We start from the raw sequence: 19,001 nt of genomic DNA, 5'->3' as shown, positions 1-19,001 counted from the left end.
CAAACAGGAGAGGGAAAGAAAGGACCTTTTTGGAGCTCAAAACAGGCATGGTCTCATTGTCTCCACGGATTATTGAGCCTAATTTATACCATGTCGCATCTCGCAAGATGGTGTCCCTTGCCCGACAAGCTCTGCCGTTTAGTTGCTGAAAAAAGAGGCAAATTGTTATTTACAAGTCGAACAGTTGGTCTGTTGCATCCAAGTAATATGCTTGTTAACAGATGAGAATTTGCTGTCCGAGTCAAGTAGCAACTGGAGAGTGAGCTGGGCCAAAACATAAAAGCTGCAATCATAACGTTCCATGTCCTTCCTGGGATTGGAACGCTGGTTTCCAGCCAGAGACACTGCATTTCTACTGTTGGACCACGACAGTCCTGCTCGCCACTTCAGGCAGTACTACGTATTTGCCAGTAGGTGTCCTCTCTAACAAGAGGGTCTGAAGTTTATAAATATAGAGTAAAGGGAGACCACCCCTAACCATTACAGTACAGATGTCACAGTGCACTGCTAGTTATGTTTAACATACTCATACAGATTGACTAAAATAACATTTGATTAATTAAAATAAATTCTGGATGGTAGCTTTGAGAGCACTTTAGAATGTTCTGACAGTATGAAATATAATTACTGACAGAGGAATTGGTATCCACCATAATTATATTTGTCCTACCTCTTGACTGCTACGGTTTCCTTAAGATTAAGAGTCTTTATAAGCATGCTTGGAGATCTTTTTAGGTAATGGACAGAAAAAGTAATATGCCTGCTATTAGATGAATAAAATGTTCAAGAAACACTTGAAAACTTTAATGAGTTCACGTTTAACTGCTACCACACGTAAAGGCTGCCGGCAAGTAGTCGGTTTAGAGACAGTCACACTGAGGAAAAGACAGGAAGCAGAGCTGGAGGTAGCAGAGATTAAAATGTTGAGGTTCTCTCTGGGAGTAAGGATGGATAGGATGGAACAAGTACATAAGAGGGACAGCGCATGTCAGGTGGTTTTGGAGATAAAGCCAGAGAGGCCAGACTGAGATGGTTTGGACATGTGCAGAGGAGGGGTAGTGAGTATCGGTAGAAGGATGTTGAGGTTGGAACAGTTTTGTATTGAGTTGTGCTTGAAATGTACTGTAATTCTCCAATATGTTAATAAATACTTCAATCAATCAATCAAAGGGCTACTTTGCCTTGTCTTTTAGGCCTACCATGACTAAACCTAACTCAATCCTATGGAGCAACTGTCTCATCCCATCACAATTCTCTATCTGAATGTTCAACCTTTATTTTCTTTTTTTCCCCCCTTTTACTGCTCATTGTTGTATTACAAACTGTACTACATATTATATTTTGAAAGTGTGAGTGTGATAAAGTAAAATCAAAGAATTCAGAAATAGATGTGTTGTAAAACAAAACAAAGTTGTCTATTATTTTCCGAAAGAAGATCAGCAGAAGAAGGCAAAGAAAATGCTTGTCTGCCTATATTATCTTTTCTAGAGAAATCATCCTGGTGGCCATTGGACCTATCAGAGGACGTTGTAAGTCTACATGCATTCCAAGACATGATATCTGACTTGGAATACATTATTAAGGGACCAAGCCCGAAGGGACTGCGTCTCCTCATGCCAAACAACTTTCGTGTTCTGACTTTTGACCTATGACCTTTAGATCAGCCACTATTTTGAAACTATAAATAATTTCTTCTGTTGGTGCTCCAGGCCAAACGTTTTTTACGAAATGCGCAATATTGTAGACACGAAGCCCACAACCATTTAACCGCCAGCAATAAAACTTCAATACACATATGCATCTCCTCACGAGGAACAAATCTGTGGTATGGGGACCGTTGACCTCTGACCTTTAGATCTCCCACTATTTTGAATGATATGAAAAACAGTTAAAATCGATCTCCTCCCAATCGTTTAAAAATGAAAACTTTGAACAGGCATAAACTCATGCATCGTTTGGCCAATAACCATGGATCTTGTTTACACAGTTTGAAAAATGCTTATACCTGATTTTCTGCCGGGATTTGTGTTAAGACAGAATCTACACTATAGCTGTTTATAGGAGGGGCTAGCCTCAATAATAAAGATAATTATGAACACTTATCTAGCTACCATTAAAATATGTTCACTGAGACCATAATATTGGATTTAGGGTACATTGGTGGAGGAAATTAGTCACCTGCCTGTAGCCCCTAGAGGGAGGCAGAGGTAAAGTGATGTCATAAGTGACACAGGTATTTAACGCCTTCCTGAACAGGCAGGTAGCAGGTCACCAATCGGTGGGTCCTCACACCAGTGCCACAGGCAATGCGCTGTGAGGATGTTGTTTGTGTCAGAGCCATGTGTGCAGCTACTGACCTGGTAAATGGCATGCCTATCTGCTTGATTCCTTGCTTTTACTTGGTGTTTTACATTTGTGTCTGTGGATGTTCTACTGTTTGAGAATGCAGTTTTGACTCGGAGAAACGTGTTTTTGGATATCTAAAACACATTACAGATAACGGATTATGTTTTGCTTTCTGGCATCCTGCTATTTATTATGTTAACATGAAGCACTTTGGGCTACATTTTATGTATGAAAGGTGCTATGCACTTATTATTATTAATATCTGTTTCCCTTTGGAAAGAATGGAAACTTTATTAAGTGGGAATATTCCTGACCAGTGCTCCCCCCCCCCCCCCCCCCCCATCCCAGTGTCACAGTAGTACAAGACATCGTGAGCAGGAATGGTTGTGTAACCTGAGTCCAGTAGGCTACAAGGATAAGGAAACTCGAGACATCAAAGTAAGTGGAGGAAGCTTGACAAATCATGCTGTCATTACACCACTCTTACTAAAAATGTAAATATAGTGTAGTCTTCTCTTAAAATCTGTTTTTGTGGTAGCTATTGGGAGAACTGGATGCTATTCATACAGGGGTCGACGGTCGACCCATATGTGTTTTGGTGCGAGATGTCCACGTTTTTCGAAAAGTGAAAACTTTACCTGTACTTTGAGATTTTTCCTGTACTTTTAAACAGAGAGAGAAAGGGGGGGGGGGGAGGAGGTAAAGTGTCTAGTTATAGTGAGAGCCTCTTTTGTTTGAGTGTGCTAGCTGGGTCGTTACTACAACAAGAACAACAGATCCACCTGTTGGTGGCGCTGTAACTGGCCAATGTGAAAAGGGTGGGATATATTCCTCAGCCTAGTATGAAAGTCTGTGGAAGATAACACGTACAATTGCACACTGCCTTCATGATTTGAGTACTTTTCAAAAAATCCACCTGTTGGTGGCGCTGTAAGTCTGACTCCAGGTCCCCAGCTAAATCTTTAACTCTAACAAGTACTGTACTTTTAGGCAGTACACCGGTCCTAGGCTGGCCGCTGGCTAATAAGACAGACGCGAATCTGTCGCTTGGCAAAACATTTTTTTGCCTGCGGCGGATTACAGTGGGATATTAGTCTGGTTTACTAGCCAGGCTAGGGGGGTCCAAGTACAGAGACGACACAGGTCCAGTCTATCACATACAATGTCGCTGTAATTTTTTATTTATTTATATAAATAACAATGCTAACAATTGCTTCTTGGCTTACCGGAAAGCCTGTTTATTTCATTTTTAAACAGCACAGCTAAGCGTACAGTATGTGGGTTGTTTTTGTTGCATTCCTGAGCTAATAATCCAATATTTGACTTAATTGAAGTTAATAGGAGAGCAACACCTGAATCATCAGCAGGCTCATCAGTGATTACATTCGTTTAATTTGGTCTCATATCAGCGAGTCCCCAATTATTGATTTATTGTCAGAGAAAACAGCTTAAGGCAGCCACCAGAGGGTGCCACACCACAAAACACATTTCCTTCCCTCCCCAGAAGGATGTCTTTGATAACATGCATGACCAACAACAGTTTCAGTCTAACATGTATACAGTAGATTAACCACGAGTTTATACATTAAAAAAATAGCACACACAAAAGCACAATATTAGATTAATTGAGTTTGTATATTATTTAAAACCGATGTATCCCTAATTACCTAAATGTTATAACAAACTCAAAAAACTAAACTAACCATCACTGTTAAAATTCTTATACATCAAATGTTTTTCTGCATACCTTCTTATTGAGAACTTATTTTACAGGTGCAGAGGGCATGTAATGTTTTTAATGCTATTGTATCAATATAAGTGTTTTAATATCCTCACAAGCCCGGGCCCACAGATTTAGAACCACTTGTACAGGTATATACAGTATAAATTGGTGGGAGATTCTACACAGAAGAACATACTTGTTTACTTTTGTATATCAACATATATAGGAGCATTATGATATATATATATATATATATATACACACACACACACACCCTCATTCCAGCTGCCATGTTTCATCCATTGTGGGTTGTAGTACTGCGACGTCCCACCTTTATCTCCACCAGCGAGGGAAGAGACCATGAAGTGTGATCCTTGTCTTTCTTTTCCACACACACACACCGCCCCCCCCCCCCCCTCCCCCCTCATTCCAGTTACCTCGTTTCATCCGTCGCTGGTTGTACTGCGACGTCTCACCTTCATCTCCACCAGACCCAGCCTGTTGACGTAGGTCTTGAGGACATTGCTGAACATGACGCTGGAGAAGCAGTAGATAACGGGGTCCAAGGCGCTGTTCAGGTACGTAAAGCCAATGGACAGAGTGAAGAGTTGGGCCACCAGCCTGTAGGACACACAGTCGGCAGGATGGAATCTCTTTATGTACACCGCGGCCACCCCTGTGGCAATGCCGGGCATGAAGCAGATGATGAACACGGCGACGATCGCACCCACCGCGCGGACGGCCCGTCGCACCTTCCTGTCTTTATCCAGCTGCCGGCGGTACAGGATGAAGACAATCCGAGCCGTGCAGAAGAGCAACACCATCAAGGGCAGGAAGAACTCTGCCACAAAGACAAAGTTGTGCAGGACTATCTGTGGCGGTGTCTTCTGGTAGGAATCAAAGCTCCGACACAGGGAATAGTCACCCTGCTGCCGCAGGAGGTCCAAGGTCAACAGCGGAACCCGAAGGGCGACCACAATCACCCAGATCAGGCCTGCCACGCCTGCTGCCTGAGTCGTGGTCATCCGGTTGATCCGGTGATGCGGGTGGACCACCTTGAAGTACCGGTCCACCGCCACGGCGGTCATGAAGCCGATGCTGCTGGAACGGTTGACGGCCAGCATGAAGAGGTTTATGCGGCACCAGGCCTCCCCGAACACCCAGTACTCCTCGGTGAGGAAGTTGTGTATGCGGAAAGGCAGGCTGATGATGAGCAGGAAGTCGGCCAGCAGGAGATTGAAGAGCAACAGCGTGCTGGGCTTCCAGTGCTTCAGGCGGAACCAGAAGACCCACAGGGCTATTAAGTTCCCCGGCAGTCCAAACATCATCTCGATAATTAGAATAGGGGGTAGGACCGACGCAGTCAAATCATGGCTGTTGTCACAGTGGTGTGTGTCGGTCTGATTTACCACCATTGGGAAGTCGGTCACCAAACCCATTTCACACTTGGGGTTTTGCCAGGATCCACAACTCACCCACAACTTCTTTTCAGCAACTCAAGAACTGAATCTCTGAAGGGATGAATGAGAGAAAAGTATGTTAGTACAGTGCTCAGACTTCTTTTGACGAGTGACTCCCTGTGTGCATTTATCAGTGCATCCATCATTTGAGCCAGGCAGTATGTAGTGTATGCCTGCATCCCAGTACATCCTAGTGGTCCATGAGCCAGAGTGAGTGAGCAGTGGACAGAACGCACAGAGACTTGGCTGTTGACACTGAACACCCTGTATCTCTTCTTTAACCTCATGCCATCTGGACAAAGATACAGAACCTGGCCATGGAAAAAGGTCCATTTTAGTAGGAGTTTTGTCCCCTCAGCCATCACAGCGTTACACAAACTGCCCCGCCGATAGGATGGTTCTGTACAGAGTGAGGACCTCATGTTTTTGTATCGTCTTGGTGTTATGTGCTCTGTGTTGTTTTGATGTGGATGTTTGAACAGACTGTGAAGACGAATATCCTTCGGGACAGTAAAGATTATTATTGATATCGCAGATAGAAGATATCAGACAGATGCTCGGGCACTGGTTGGCTCCTTCCTATTCATGCTTATAACTAGGGATGGACCACGAAACCCGATAGCCGAAAAAACCTAATAACATGCTTATTGAGTACACGGTATCAAATAAAGTATTTATTTTGTATTGAAGAAACTGTTAACTGGTTCATGTGTGTAAAATGCAAACTCCATCCCTACTTATAACTTCTGTAAACTGTATACTTACAGACTGTGCATATAAATACAGTATCCATTCATGGATATAGCTCTTATTATTCATGATAGATTGTACATATGTATGCCAATATTTGGAGCTATTAGTAGTTCATAGAATATGCCAGGCCAAGTCTGGCTTGGCCATCTGCCCAAGCCAGATGACTTCTATCTTGTATTTTTACTCTTACCTGTATCTCGCCTATGTTTCCTCTGTTTCCTGTCTACTTATTGCTATGACACATGCATTTCCCCCACGGGATCAATAAAACGAATATTATAGAAAGAATATCCTGAGTACTCACCAGTTCCTCTTAATCAAGTCAGTAATTTTAGAAGGAGCCGTTTCAGAATCCTCTCCTCGCTGGGGTGAGAGGGTACTGTGTGTTGAGCGTTGTATCAATGTCTTATACGCAGTGTCTACTGTTTTCTGTGGTTGTGTTGCATTCAGACTACAATTTTCATTGGTTATGACATAAGTTCCTTGCGACACTCCTACTGTATGCTTGCTTGAGGTGTGATGATACTACACAGGAAGACAATGCTATGAGTGGGCCAATTATTGAGAAAGCATTTCTATTTCACAATTTGCATCTTTCTCAAACCATACAAATCTTCCACGCTGAATCATAACACTAGCACTTTCAGTTGAACAAATTCCCCTAACTTTCTAAGATGAACAACAATGATTGTTTCAGTGTGTGTGTGTGTGTCAGTGATGCACACACAGCCACACTGAAGTTCATGGGTAAGGACACACTTGATCACATCACATGACATAAATACAATTTCAAGCACTTAAATAACCACTTAATCCTTTTTTAACAAAGACGTTTATTTGCTCCATACATACAAATCTCTTCCAGCAAATACAACTATTTACAATTCCACAGACAAGAATAAAAATCACAGTTGTGTGAAGAGAGGGGCGCTCTAAAAACATACTAAACAATACAAATAAATATGCTTGGCATCCCTATTCTCATGTGGAGGAAACCAAGCCCTTTCTTATCAACAATTCAAACCCAAGGCAGACATTAAAAAAAAAGAATATAGCAGAAAACCAAAATGAACTAGAAAAAGTGCCCTTCTGGGCACAGGTCTCCACCAGGATGAGCAGATGTGAAGAATTCCAGGCAAAGGTTTTTCCTTGGCCTCTAGGGAGTTGGCATACAAAGTTATCCACAGATCCGTGCAGTTAGAGGTGAAAACAGTTTTCGGCCAGTTATAGCGCCACCTTGAGGCTGAGTTGAAATTGTTCATGTGGCATTTCGTCCTCGGCCTAGTGGGAATGTGGGTGCACAATTTCACGGAAATCACGCGATGTGTTCATGATTTGCAGCATTTTGTTTGAAACTGAGCACTCCTGTGAACTTTGGAAGCCAATCTTAACCAATCAGGATGGAGTCTGAGAAATCTGAAAGACTGGTTTCGTTGAATGGCTCTAGAGAGACTGTGTACCAATTTGCGTGATGTTTGGACGAAATCTGTAGGTGTACTGTGCAAAAACTTGTTTTGCACAAAGCGGCCTCCTGGTGGCGCTATAACAGGCCGTTCTGGAAAGTTTGGGGCAGAGGTTCATCGTTGGCATCCAGGGAGTGTGTGTGCAAAATGTGGCATCGACTGGGTTAACGGTGGCCGAGATTAGCCTCTCACGGACACACACACGGACGGACGGACGGACGGACGGACGGAGTGCAAAACATACTCTCCCCCCATGCCTTCGGCCTGGTGGAGACAACTATTATATAGCCGAGTTGGGGGCAGCTAGCGGAGTGGTTAGACTAGAGAGAGAAGGTAGTTCCAGGTTCAGTTCCAGGCCAGGCCAGCAATGTGTTGCTGTGTGTCCCTGAGCAAGACTCTTAAAGGAGAATTCCATGCTAGAAGGCTTTCTTACCTTTATTTGTAGTTGTTACGTCCCCAACAAAGAGGTCCAGGTATTCTGTGCATTATTTGCTATTTCCCTTAATATAAGCCCTCAATGAGGGTTGGGTTTTTGTGTTAATTCGCTTATTTCCATCAAAATAAGTAATGAAGTGTGCCGCTTGGCATACTATTTACATTATGACGAGAGGATATATAAAAAAAAATATTTTTGAGTGATGGAAATAAGCGAATGAGCACAACACGTAACGGGGACGTAACGACTACAAATAAAGGTATGGAATTCTCCTTCCTAATTTCTCCCTGAGGCGCTGCCCGCCTGCCCCCGTAGTGCCCACTGCTCCTGTTACATCTAGAGTTTGGGCCTACGTCGCACTGCCGATCCGGCCAATATGTCTGAATCATAGTGCCGAGCGGCTGTATCAGAGTACCCATTGTGCCCATCTGTCTGTATCTCTTTTATGCCCATATATGGAGATCTCTGTCCCATTTTTATCCAGTGTTGTTTTTGGCAGCAAATTCCTGTTTTAGTCATCTCTTGGATAGTTTTCATTTAGTTTTAGTCACATTTTAGTCACCCGGAATGTTTTAGTGTTTAGTCTAGTTTTAGTCGACTAAATAGCATAACATTTTAGTCAACTAAATCTACAAGCGACGCGTTGTGAGCTTGTAGATCTGCTATTTTCAGCATGCAACCAAGTGTAAAATTACTTGTCTTTTACTTATACTGGATCTCTTGTCCACTAGTCCCTTCCTAACATTTTAGTGTCGTTTTTATTTGTTGACAAAATCGACAGTATATTTAGTCATAGTTTTAGTCATCATGGCTTCGTTTTTATTTAGTTTTTGTCCGTGAAAAAAGTTAGTTGACGACATTTTTTCGTCATAGTTTTAGTAGACGAAAACAACACTGCTTTTATGTCCATATATGGAGATCTCTGATATCAATTTACACTATTATTCTTTCATGTGTCATCGTCAGATGCCCAGCTCAGTAGCGGACGGCCACACCCTCATCTCAGGTCCCACATCGAAGATGCTGGCCTCCGTGGGAGGTTTATAAAGGTAATACTTATAAATAATAATAATAATATTGTCACTTTCCAACACTGTTGAGCTTTAGGGGTTATAGCTTTATCATTAATACAAACAAACAAACAGATGAATACTTTATCCTTTAGTGAGGCAAACATCCTTAATATTCTACAATATCACGCTAGCATTTCAAAGGTGTTCTAGAAGACAGTTCCGCTTAATTCAACTGCAACCACCACAATTCAATAATACATTGGAAGAGTTAGGAACACTGCTCCAGTCATCACAGTGCAGTGTGTACACACAGTCAGACCTTCAGTCAGCTCAATAACCTAATGGTTATTGACTTCCTAAACGGCACCGTGAGAGTGGTCTCTTTCTAGTCTAGGGAGTTTGTTAGATTTACTGGACTCTGATCTGGAGATCTGTCATTTATCTCTTCATACTGAGTACACAGTAAAACAAACAAGACTGGTCAGGCCCGACATCTGCTTATCCAAATGGAGAGACTTTATGGCACATTGCATGGACTATTTCTTTTATACATACTGTACGATGGAGACACTGTATGTTGTGTGTGAGTGAATGTCTGCAGCTTAATAACATACTTCGTAGTGGTAGCAGCTTCACCCTGAGCCAGGCTGAGAGCCTATGTTTTATGAAGAATAAGTGATAAGTGGGAAAACTGTAACAAATTGATTTTGTTGGTTAGTTGGATATTAGAATTTGTATGGTCATATGGCCCTGACATAGACAACACTGATGATATTGTACTATTATGTAAATGTTAAGAGGAATGGATGACAATGTACAGTTATAGGCCAATATTACACAGAGGTACCAGAAGTACTGTCGATACAGTGTGTGTATCCGGAATGCTTGCCTCAAAACACCCTCGCCTTAATTTTTTCCCGAAATAGAAATGGAAATAAGTTTAGGGGTAGGCATAGTTTTACTGAGTTAAGTTTAGTCACTGTGCAATTCCATTCATGCTTCCTGCAGAGTCAGCTATTCAAAATGTCTAATTTTAAGTAATTTCCCTATAAATAATTGCATGAAAAAATAAACTGATATTGTTGTTTAGATATGGACTAAATATCAAAAGTTGTTGCTTATCTGTTCTACCTTTTAAGAGCTATTGTGTTAAGAGTCATCAAATGTGTCAGTTTGAGATTATGTCCTCCGCACCAACTGCTGCTAAGCTTTGAAGAACTGGAGGACTGAAGGGGGGTGGAGGCTCAGTGATTAAGCTTAACTACTTAATCACCTAACCACAAGCCTTTTCTAAATTATTTTGAGCTCGCAACACATCAACTGGTAAAGGTACATCTAACTCCATTAAATACGTCTGCCAAACTAAAATAGCACATAATAGTCACTGCCACAAAGCAGCGGCTGGGAAACATGATTGCATCAATGCTGTTTATGCAAATTGCAGAAAATATAACAAATGTACACTAAATATTAATACATTATAATTATAACAATGAATTGTGCCCAACTATCACTCCCACATTTAACATTTTCTCACATGAATGATGAAAACGGTAACTAAGTACACTCCTCAGAGCACAGATCTCTGCCAGCCTGGTAGATTACCCATGGCTGTGTCAGTTGTTTGGGTGCAGCCATCGGGACACGAGCAAGCTGGGAGGGAAGCATGAGGCTGTCTGGGCAGTGGGCACTGTGCCAGGCACCTGGAACAGTATTTTGAGGGAGCTTCCTTTCCTTGGTTGTGGCAAAGGGCATGTTATGACTTTGCTACAGTCATCACAAAACTCCCTTATCTTGTGAAATGAATTTGCCTCAGTGGTTGAAAGTGGTATTCAACCACTGAATAGTTCCTTCACAGCAGAAACCAAATGATCCACATTAACCCTGTAAGACCCGGATATATTTCTACTTGCAAAAAAGAGATTTCAACCTTACTACTACTTTGTACTACTAGGACTTATGTTAAAAAAGATGTTAAAATAAATGTATTTTTATAAATTGTATGCCCATTTATAATTATTATATAATTATATATTAAATTCATAATTTACATTTGGGGGGTACCTTTCACAATAATGAATAAAACATGTTCTAGACATTCTAATCACAAAAAAACATATATTACAATTATTTTACTTACTTTTATTAGGGTTAAAGGTCAAAAGTCATAGGTTAATTATTTTTAATTTGTGTGAATTTCAGCCTCTGGGGGGGGGGGGGTATTTATATGCAAATATCATGACCAATGGCATTGCAATGGCATTGCAATGAACATCACTGATGACGTTTAGGTGAAAAAATAACAGAAAAAAATAATAATAATTAAGTAATGAATTAAAATAAAAAATGTTGTCCGAAAAGCAACGCTGGGTCTTAAGGCCTATTCATAGTCTGGTTTTTCGGTGGTGAGGTGACCACCGCTCCGGTGGTGAGCCACCGGAGCTGAAATAACGTTGAGCGGTGGTGAGTAAAAACAGAGAGAAGGGCTGGAGCGGTGGCGGTGGTTTGCTCTTCACCGCGGCTCGTGACGTCATGTTGTAGTTCGGTGGTCACCTAACCACCGAAAATACAGACTATGTATGAGCCTTTACACGGTTAAGGAGTCAAAAGGTACAGTACATCAGACTGGCCCGAAAGGTGTCCGATGGATAGCGAACCTATACGAATAAACACAAACATTGCATAACACAAACATTGAAGACGAAGGTGAGGACGCAACTTCTGATTGGCCGGAATGAGATGATGATGTACGATGATAAGAGCACCCCTCACGTCACACAGGTGTGATTCTTTTTCTTTTTCTTTTTAACACAACCGCTTTTGATTGTTTTTAGGGGATGCCAACTCCGCCTCGGGAAAGATCGTGGCTCCTCCAGGCTTTAAGAAAGACATTGAACCCCTAACTGCTCCGGGAATGTAATGCACATTGTCAAGCCCTATGGAGAAAGGGATATACTATTATGATACGATTGCACCATTTATTTGACCGTTTGTTCAACCTTTTTTGTACTTTGACTTCCTGGGTCTTCTCTGCGTTTTGCTGACCTCAGCCTGCAGAGACATCACCGTCCCATCCAGATAACATGGAGCAGCTTAATGTTTAGCCTAGGATCGAAAAATATGCGTGCGCGTGCGTACACACACACACACACACACACACACACACACACACACACACACACACACACACACACACACACACACACACACACACACACACACACACACACACACACACACACACACGGGGCACACAGGGAAGTAGGATTAATTTCAAATCCACACGCTGCCCAGGGATGGACACGAGAACAGTGCATGCAAGGAGGACTCCTGGCATTAAAACTCATGGTGAGTAATGTACCGGTCTATGATACATTATGTGTATATTTGTTGCCATTATGTTGCATCTCTAGACTATAATTATGTAGGGTGTAGTAAGTAATGGAACTAGAATCTTTGATTCTACTGTTAAGATATTATTAATTTGAATTGTTATCGAGAATTATCCAAAATTAAGTACCTGCCACTACTGCCACTGACAAACTTGCGTTGATGTATTTTGGATAACTTGTTATGGATTTACCAAGTCTTTCATTTAGCTAAGCTGGGTTATTAGGCCGCTAATTGAGACTTTGCACAGTGATGACATCACCAGTGTGGGAAGTTACTAGTTACAGTAAGCGTTCCCGCATAACTTCCGGCTATGGTGACGATGTCAATCATGTCACGCACATACCCTCTATTCCGGCAAACTCTGAATGGTCTCTACCTGGTATTCCTAAACCTATAACCTCAGTAAACTATGCCTAAACCTAACCTTATTCCTAACCTCGGTAAAATGGTGCCAAACACCTAACCCTATTCCTAAACTTAACCTCAGTAAAACTATGCCTGCCCCTAAACTTGTCACTTTTTTCAATTGGTTATTTTTGTCAATGAATATTGTCAGGTACACACCATTGAACTAGTAGGAATGTATGATCAAATCAACCATCAAAACACATTATTGTTGAATCTAGTATGCTCATTTTGTCAACTTTGTCTATGATTTCATGTTTCATCGGCACTCTGATGTACAATATCCTGGTATCTAATATGACAGTTGACAGTTGTCATTAGCAGTATATTTATTACCAGGCTCTTACCTCTTGTCTAGGTCACCAGAGATAAGTCAGAGAGAGAGAGTTCATTAGGACACATGGTTGCATAACTGCACAATGCAATCGTGTTACCTAACTCAAAGAGTTTATCAAGGACCCACTGGACCCAGGATTTTATTGTGTAGTTGGAAGTTTATGCCATGCCATTATTATTCTGCAGACAGAGATGGAGAAAAGGATAAACTATTACATGAACGTTTAATCATTTCTAATTGCTGTTGTATTGAGAAAGATGAATCCTCCTGGGATTGATCAAAGCAGTACAGTACCTTGTTATATGTATTTAATTGGTTAATTTATTTGTGATTGCAAGAAGACTGATGCAAAGGGAAACACATTTTGAAAACTGAGGATGTTGCACTTACAGTGTGTGCTTTTAGTAGGCATTATATAAAAAACACTTGTCAATTAATTGCCTTAAGTAATACAGTACAAGTACAAGTAAGCAATATGATCCCCATTACACAGTAGCACAAGGCTAATGATATGTAATGCTTGGAACTGCCCTGGATGACAGAATACATGCAAATGTTCTAGTGAAACCCTGAAACTTACTTTTTTGTGGTAAAAGCGCTCAAACATTCTTCTTTCCTGCCTTGATCTCCGAGTCCTTACTCCCCCCCCCCCCCCCCCCCCCCAACCCGTCGACACATACGAACCAAGGTATCTGGCTTTACAACCCATATACCTTGAATAGCTTCTATTACTTTTGGCACGAGTCTTCTAGATGAGACAATAACTGGCTAATGGCTAAGCAACTCGTAGAGCGTTGAAGCAGAGGTGTCTACATCCAGGTTAAGTTCGTATCGAACACCACTGTAGCGGGTCCTAACTAAATAACCAGCACTGGTTCGAGCAATTTTTCATGTGTTGCGAAGGCTTTCACTTAGAGCTCCATATATGGGGATAACCTATAGTCCCATATATGGAGACAACGGCGATATCCAGCGCTGACATCAGATTAATGTAGAATCTCCAAAGATGGATATACACAGTGGCGACATCATCGTGACACTAGACTTGCACAGAATAAAAGGCGGCTCCCATGGCTTCTAAACCTCAGATAACCAAGCAACGCATGCGGTATCTCCAACATGTCAACACATACGAACCAAGGTATCTGGCTTTACAACCCTGTGACAGCCGTTGGCTGTTTATGATTATATTTTGATTAATGGTGACAAGTGACTTGAACAGTGTAGTGACTTGAACAGTTCGTAACAAACCCATATACCTTGAATAGCTTCTATCTCTCTCTCGTCTTCCCCTTTCTCTGTTTTCTTGGGACGATCACGTAACACAACAGTTACTACTTTATGCACAAAACAAATTTCATCCGCTTTCTTTTACTTAAAACTGTGATGTGACAATAAAGCTGATATTACAGTATACTCTTTGCTGTCCTCATGACAGGACCTGGAGATGATGAAGAACGACTAGGGAGCATTTCATGGCGTCCTCTTCCTCCCCTGGCCCGCCTGTACGTCTACGCCCTGCACGGCTGTCTGTGCGAGGTGGCCTTCACCGCCGCCCTCGACTGGTGTGACACCGGGGACAGCAGGCTGGCCGGACATACCAGCCTATGGGCTCTGCCCATGTACGCCACGGCCATCTACCTCATGGAGAGCCTCGGAACCGTGCTGTCGGCACGTCGGTTCCCCTTGCCTGGGCGGCTGATCGCCTACACCGTGTTCATTTACCTGTGGGAGTTCTCCTGGGGGGTCGGGCTGAGGACACTGGGGGCGTGTCCCTGGGACTACTCGGGTTACACGTACAACCTGGGGGGCTTAGTGACTCTGGAATACGCAGTGCCCTGGGCAGTGGCGTCGCTCATAGCAGAGACATGTGTCATTAGGAACACTCTAAGGATACGACTGGTCAACTGAACCGGTCGAGCAGCCTTTCATACAGTATATAGGACTAATAGCACATTCTGTTATTGGAAACTGTCTCCTGCTCACAACATCTGTCCACTACTGTTCTGTTGATTTGTAACTTTTTAAATGTATTTTCTTCCAAGTAAAAATCTAACAACTAACAAGGCAGTTTTTCTTTTGTATTTTTATTATATATTCTTGAAAGGATCATGATTCATGTACTGTATGAGAGTCTACTTTCTCTTTGCTTTGTCTTTTCATTTCATTCATTCATACACTGTGTTCTTTCAAATCTGTCGAACAGCATCTGATAACTGCATGTAGTCTCACCATGGCTGGAAACGTTATTGTACCGATCCATTCAATGCGATAGATGTTGGATATACTCAAAATTAATAAACACACAATTGTCCGGCCTGTAAAGTAAGGTTACATAAATAATTGTCAACTTTAAGAAATGTAATTAATAGTAATCTCTCATACTTTCATTCCTTAACACTGCAATTGAAAGCAGTAGCAGTTGAGATGCAATAATATTCCTTTATTTCTAAACATTTAAATAATTCACAAAACAGCAATTTTTTGGAATATTGGCAAACACATTCAGGAAATGCATCACATGATAATCTCACCGACTAAAGAGATAATATCCACTCACTCTGATTATCTGGAAGTACTGTAGATCTGCACTCTCATTTATGATAATCATACCCCGTCACGGCCGTCAGTACTGTGCCTCTCTGGAAATCGGATTTCCTGAGAATTTCACAACAACCCAACCTGATAAAGTTGATGGTGCTGGAACATGTTCTACATGGGTACTGTACAACATGGGTGTGTTTCAGTTTCAAGTTATTGAAATGATCAATATCTATGTAGGCTATCTATACCTCTGTGCCAACTCGCAGCTTTCCTGCCATCTGTCTGGTTTGTTTGTTACACAGTTGAATTCAAAACATAAAATCTGTGTTATTCCACAAATAAATCTATAAACAACAATCTACATACATACAGTAGCTCAACTAATTACATTACCTGTTGAATCTAATGCAAAATAAACAGCACACTGGCAGACAGAATAGGCAGGATGGGGACAAGAAACAACATTCTAACATTCATCTCTGCTTCCTGATTTAGTCTACTGTGGTAAAACAAATCGATATATGATCCTTCTATGCAGTCTTAATTTCAAAACACATTTATATGCTCAATCCAGTTTCTCTTAACAGCAAAGAGGTGTTAAAATAAACGAATTACTGCCACTAAGTGAAACATATATAGTGTCAGTTTCAATACCTGCTAGCATCATCATATTCATACTTTTGTTAATATTTTATAACGGAATTCCATACTGTAACTTAACTTATTATTTTCTTTTTAAAAATTCTGATGCCAACCCAGGGCTTCCATTCCTCCCTTACTAGACCTCATAAATAACTTTGGTTCCTTTTCTGGATATAGGATAAACTGGTCAAAAAGTTAATTGATGCCCTTGTCACAGGTTGCAGATAGATCATTCCTGGAATCTACCCCGTTTAAAATTGTGCTGGATAAATTTACAAGCTTGGGTATAGTGGTTACGAGTAAATTGAATCAGTTATTGAAATTAAACTGTGAGAAAAAGATTAAGCAATTAGAGAAAAATATAGAATTCTGGAGCACTTTGCCTATTTCAATAAATGCTATAAAAATGGTGACTCTGCCTAGATTCTTATATATATTCCAGTCAATTCCAATAAGTATCCCTCAATATTATTTCAAAAAACTGGACTCTATCATTTCATCCTTTATCTGGTTTGGTAAAACACCTAGAATAGCCAGGCCACATCTATGCAAAAGTAAGAACGAAGGTGGGTTTGGACTTCCTCAATTCAGGTTATACTATATGGCGGCCCACTTAAACTTTATTTATCTATGGTATGACTGCTATCCTGGATGTAATCTGGAAAATTTGCCTGCATGGCTTAGTATCGAGCATTCATCCTGTTCTGGGTCGTGTCTTCCTGCATTACTTAATAGCCCTATTAAGATCAAGAAAAGTACTTATGGACATAACCCCATAATTCAAAATTCTCTGAAAATATGGTCTCAGATCTTAGCATTGACAAAGGCTCCTAAAATATATTTGGATTCTCCTATATGTTCCAATCCGGCTTTTCAGCCGGGACTGGCGGACCCGTTTTTTATGTCATGGAAGGGGAAAGGTATTGTGAACCTACGAAATGTATACTTTAATCAAGGTCGTGGTAAAGGTTATCTTGCCTCTTTTCAACAGTTACGAGAATCCTTCCAGCTACCATCATCACATTTCTTCCGTTACTTGCAATTGAGACATTTTCTTAGAACGCATATCCCACAATATGAACAACAACCCAGTCATCCAGTCTTAGACAGTTTCTTCAACACTGAGCCCTTTGAAAAAGGTGCAGTCTCTCAATTCTATGACACCTTACTGGCCGTGGTTAACCCATCCTCAAGCTTGTTTAAGGACAATTGGCAAAGAGAATTGGGCATAGAGATTTCAGATGGAGTATGGGAGGATTGTATCACCAACATTCACCATAGCTCTATCAATGTTAGGCACTCTCTGATTCAATTTAAGATTGTTCATAGGCTGCACTATTCCCCAACTAAATTAAACAAAATCTTTAAAGATTCTTCTCCCATGTGTGGAAAGTGTTTAACGGAAAAAGGGACTTTGTCTCATCAGTTTCTTCAATGTCATAAATTGCAACGTTTCTGGAATGAAATTTTTGATTTCTTGGCTAAAGCTTATAAAAGAGACTTCCCCCCGGCACCTCTAGTTGCACTCTTCGGTGTGGTGGAACCAGATCAAGTCCAAAACAAATACGAGGTACAGGCCATCTTGCTCGCTACACTGCTTGCTAGGAAGTTAATTCTACAAGCCTGGAAATCGGAGAAACCTCCGACAGTTGACATGTGGCTAAGGGAGCTGGGAGGAGTGCTGCATTTGGATAAAATTAGATTTACCTTGTCCAAAAGGGAACACCTTTATCTAAAAATCTGGTCGCCCATTATTGAGATGCTTGTTACGTTGGACTGAGGTGGTGGAATTCAATGTTGTTCTGCCCCGTAATGTCATCTAATGAATGTACCTATGAATGTTTGATATGTGTATACTGTATGTATGTTTATATTGTCTATGAGGGTACACATGTGTGCATATGTCTTATTTTCCATATCAGAAATGTTTTTTAGACTTGATTGTGATGTTGTTTCTGTCCTCGGAGTGCCGTGTAGTCAACAGCCTTGTCAGTTATTATTTTATTGTTTTTGTCTTTTTCTTTGAGTTATGTTTTGTCTCTTTTTATTGTAAGTCTCTTGTTTGTATGTTTTTTGCTATTTAATAAATAATAAACAGATGTTTAAAAAAAATCACACCAGTGTGAACCAAGTGGTGCAACTCCCGTCTATTGGTTCTCTGTATCGTTCCAATTTGTATCGTTCCAATTTCTTCTCTGTATCGTTCCAATTTCTTCTCTGTATCGTTTGCGTCCAGCAGGTGGCAGCCATGTCACATACTTCTCTCGTTCCAATTTCATGCATGCGCACACCACTCGTGCTCACACAGGTACACACATCACACACAGGTACACGGACATTGCTGGATGTAGAAGTGGTTGCACCACTTTAAAAAAAATAGTGATACCATAATTCTGATTATAATCTTGTTTACCGATGTCTAGTATACATTTTAGAGATGAGAGTTGTTAGCTTGAGCATCTTGAGTCCTTCTCCCCACTTACTGT

At 41.2% G+C, this 19,001-nt stretch overlaps 2 protein-coding genes across 2 annotated transcripts; one reads left to right on the top strand and one right to left on the bottom strand.

Moving 5' to 3' along the window:
- Positions 1-4,218: 4,218 nt before the first annotated feature.
- Positions 4,219-6,685, bottom strand: hcar1-3 (hydroxycarboxylic acid receptor 1-3). The gene is made up of 2 exons (XM_083774671.1): positions 6,587-6,685; positions 4,219-5,580 (listed from the first exon to the last, which is right to left on the bottom strand). The coding sequence occupies exon 2, from the start codon at positions 5,506-5,508 to the stop codon at positions 4,513-4,515; it is 996 nt and encodes a 331-aa protein (XP_083630797.1). The 5' UTR covers positions 5,509-5,580; positions 6,587-6,685; the 3' UTR covers positions 4,219-4,512.
- Positions 6,686-14,760: 8,075 nt separating this feature from the next.
- Positions 14,761-15,240, top strand: LOC310865818 (transmembrane protein 229B-like; the record flags this gene model as incomplete). The annotated part of the gene is made up of 1 exon (XM_083775026.1): positions 14,761-15,240. One exon carries the CDS (start codon positions 14,761-14,763, stop codon positions 15,238-15,240), a length of 480 nt encoding a protein of 159 aa, XP_083631152.1.
- Between the last annotated feature and the right edge of the window lie 3,761 nt (positions 15,241-19,001).

The sequence above is a fragment of the Protomyctophum parallelum genome (assembly GCF_964188405.1).
Source record: "Protomyctophum parallelum genome assembly, chromosome: 10".
NCBI lineage: Eukaryota > Metazoa > Chordata > Actinopteri > Myctophiformes > Myctophidae > Protomyctophum > Protomyctophum parallelum.
Note: the sequence above shows the minus strand (reverse complement) of the source record. Positions and strands in the feature narration are given on the sequence as shown.

Coding starts and splice junctions, on each gene's coding strand:
- hcar1-3 (XM_083774671.1), bottom strand. CDS start 5,508: ATGGGTTTGGTGACCGACTTCCCAATGGTGGTAAATCAGACCGACACA.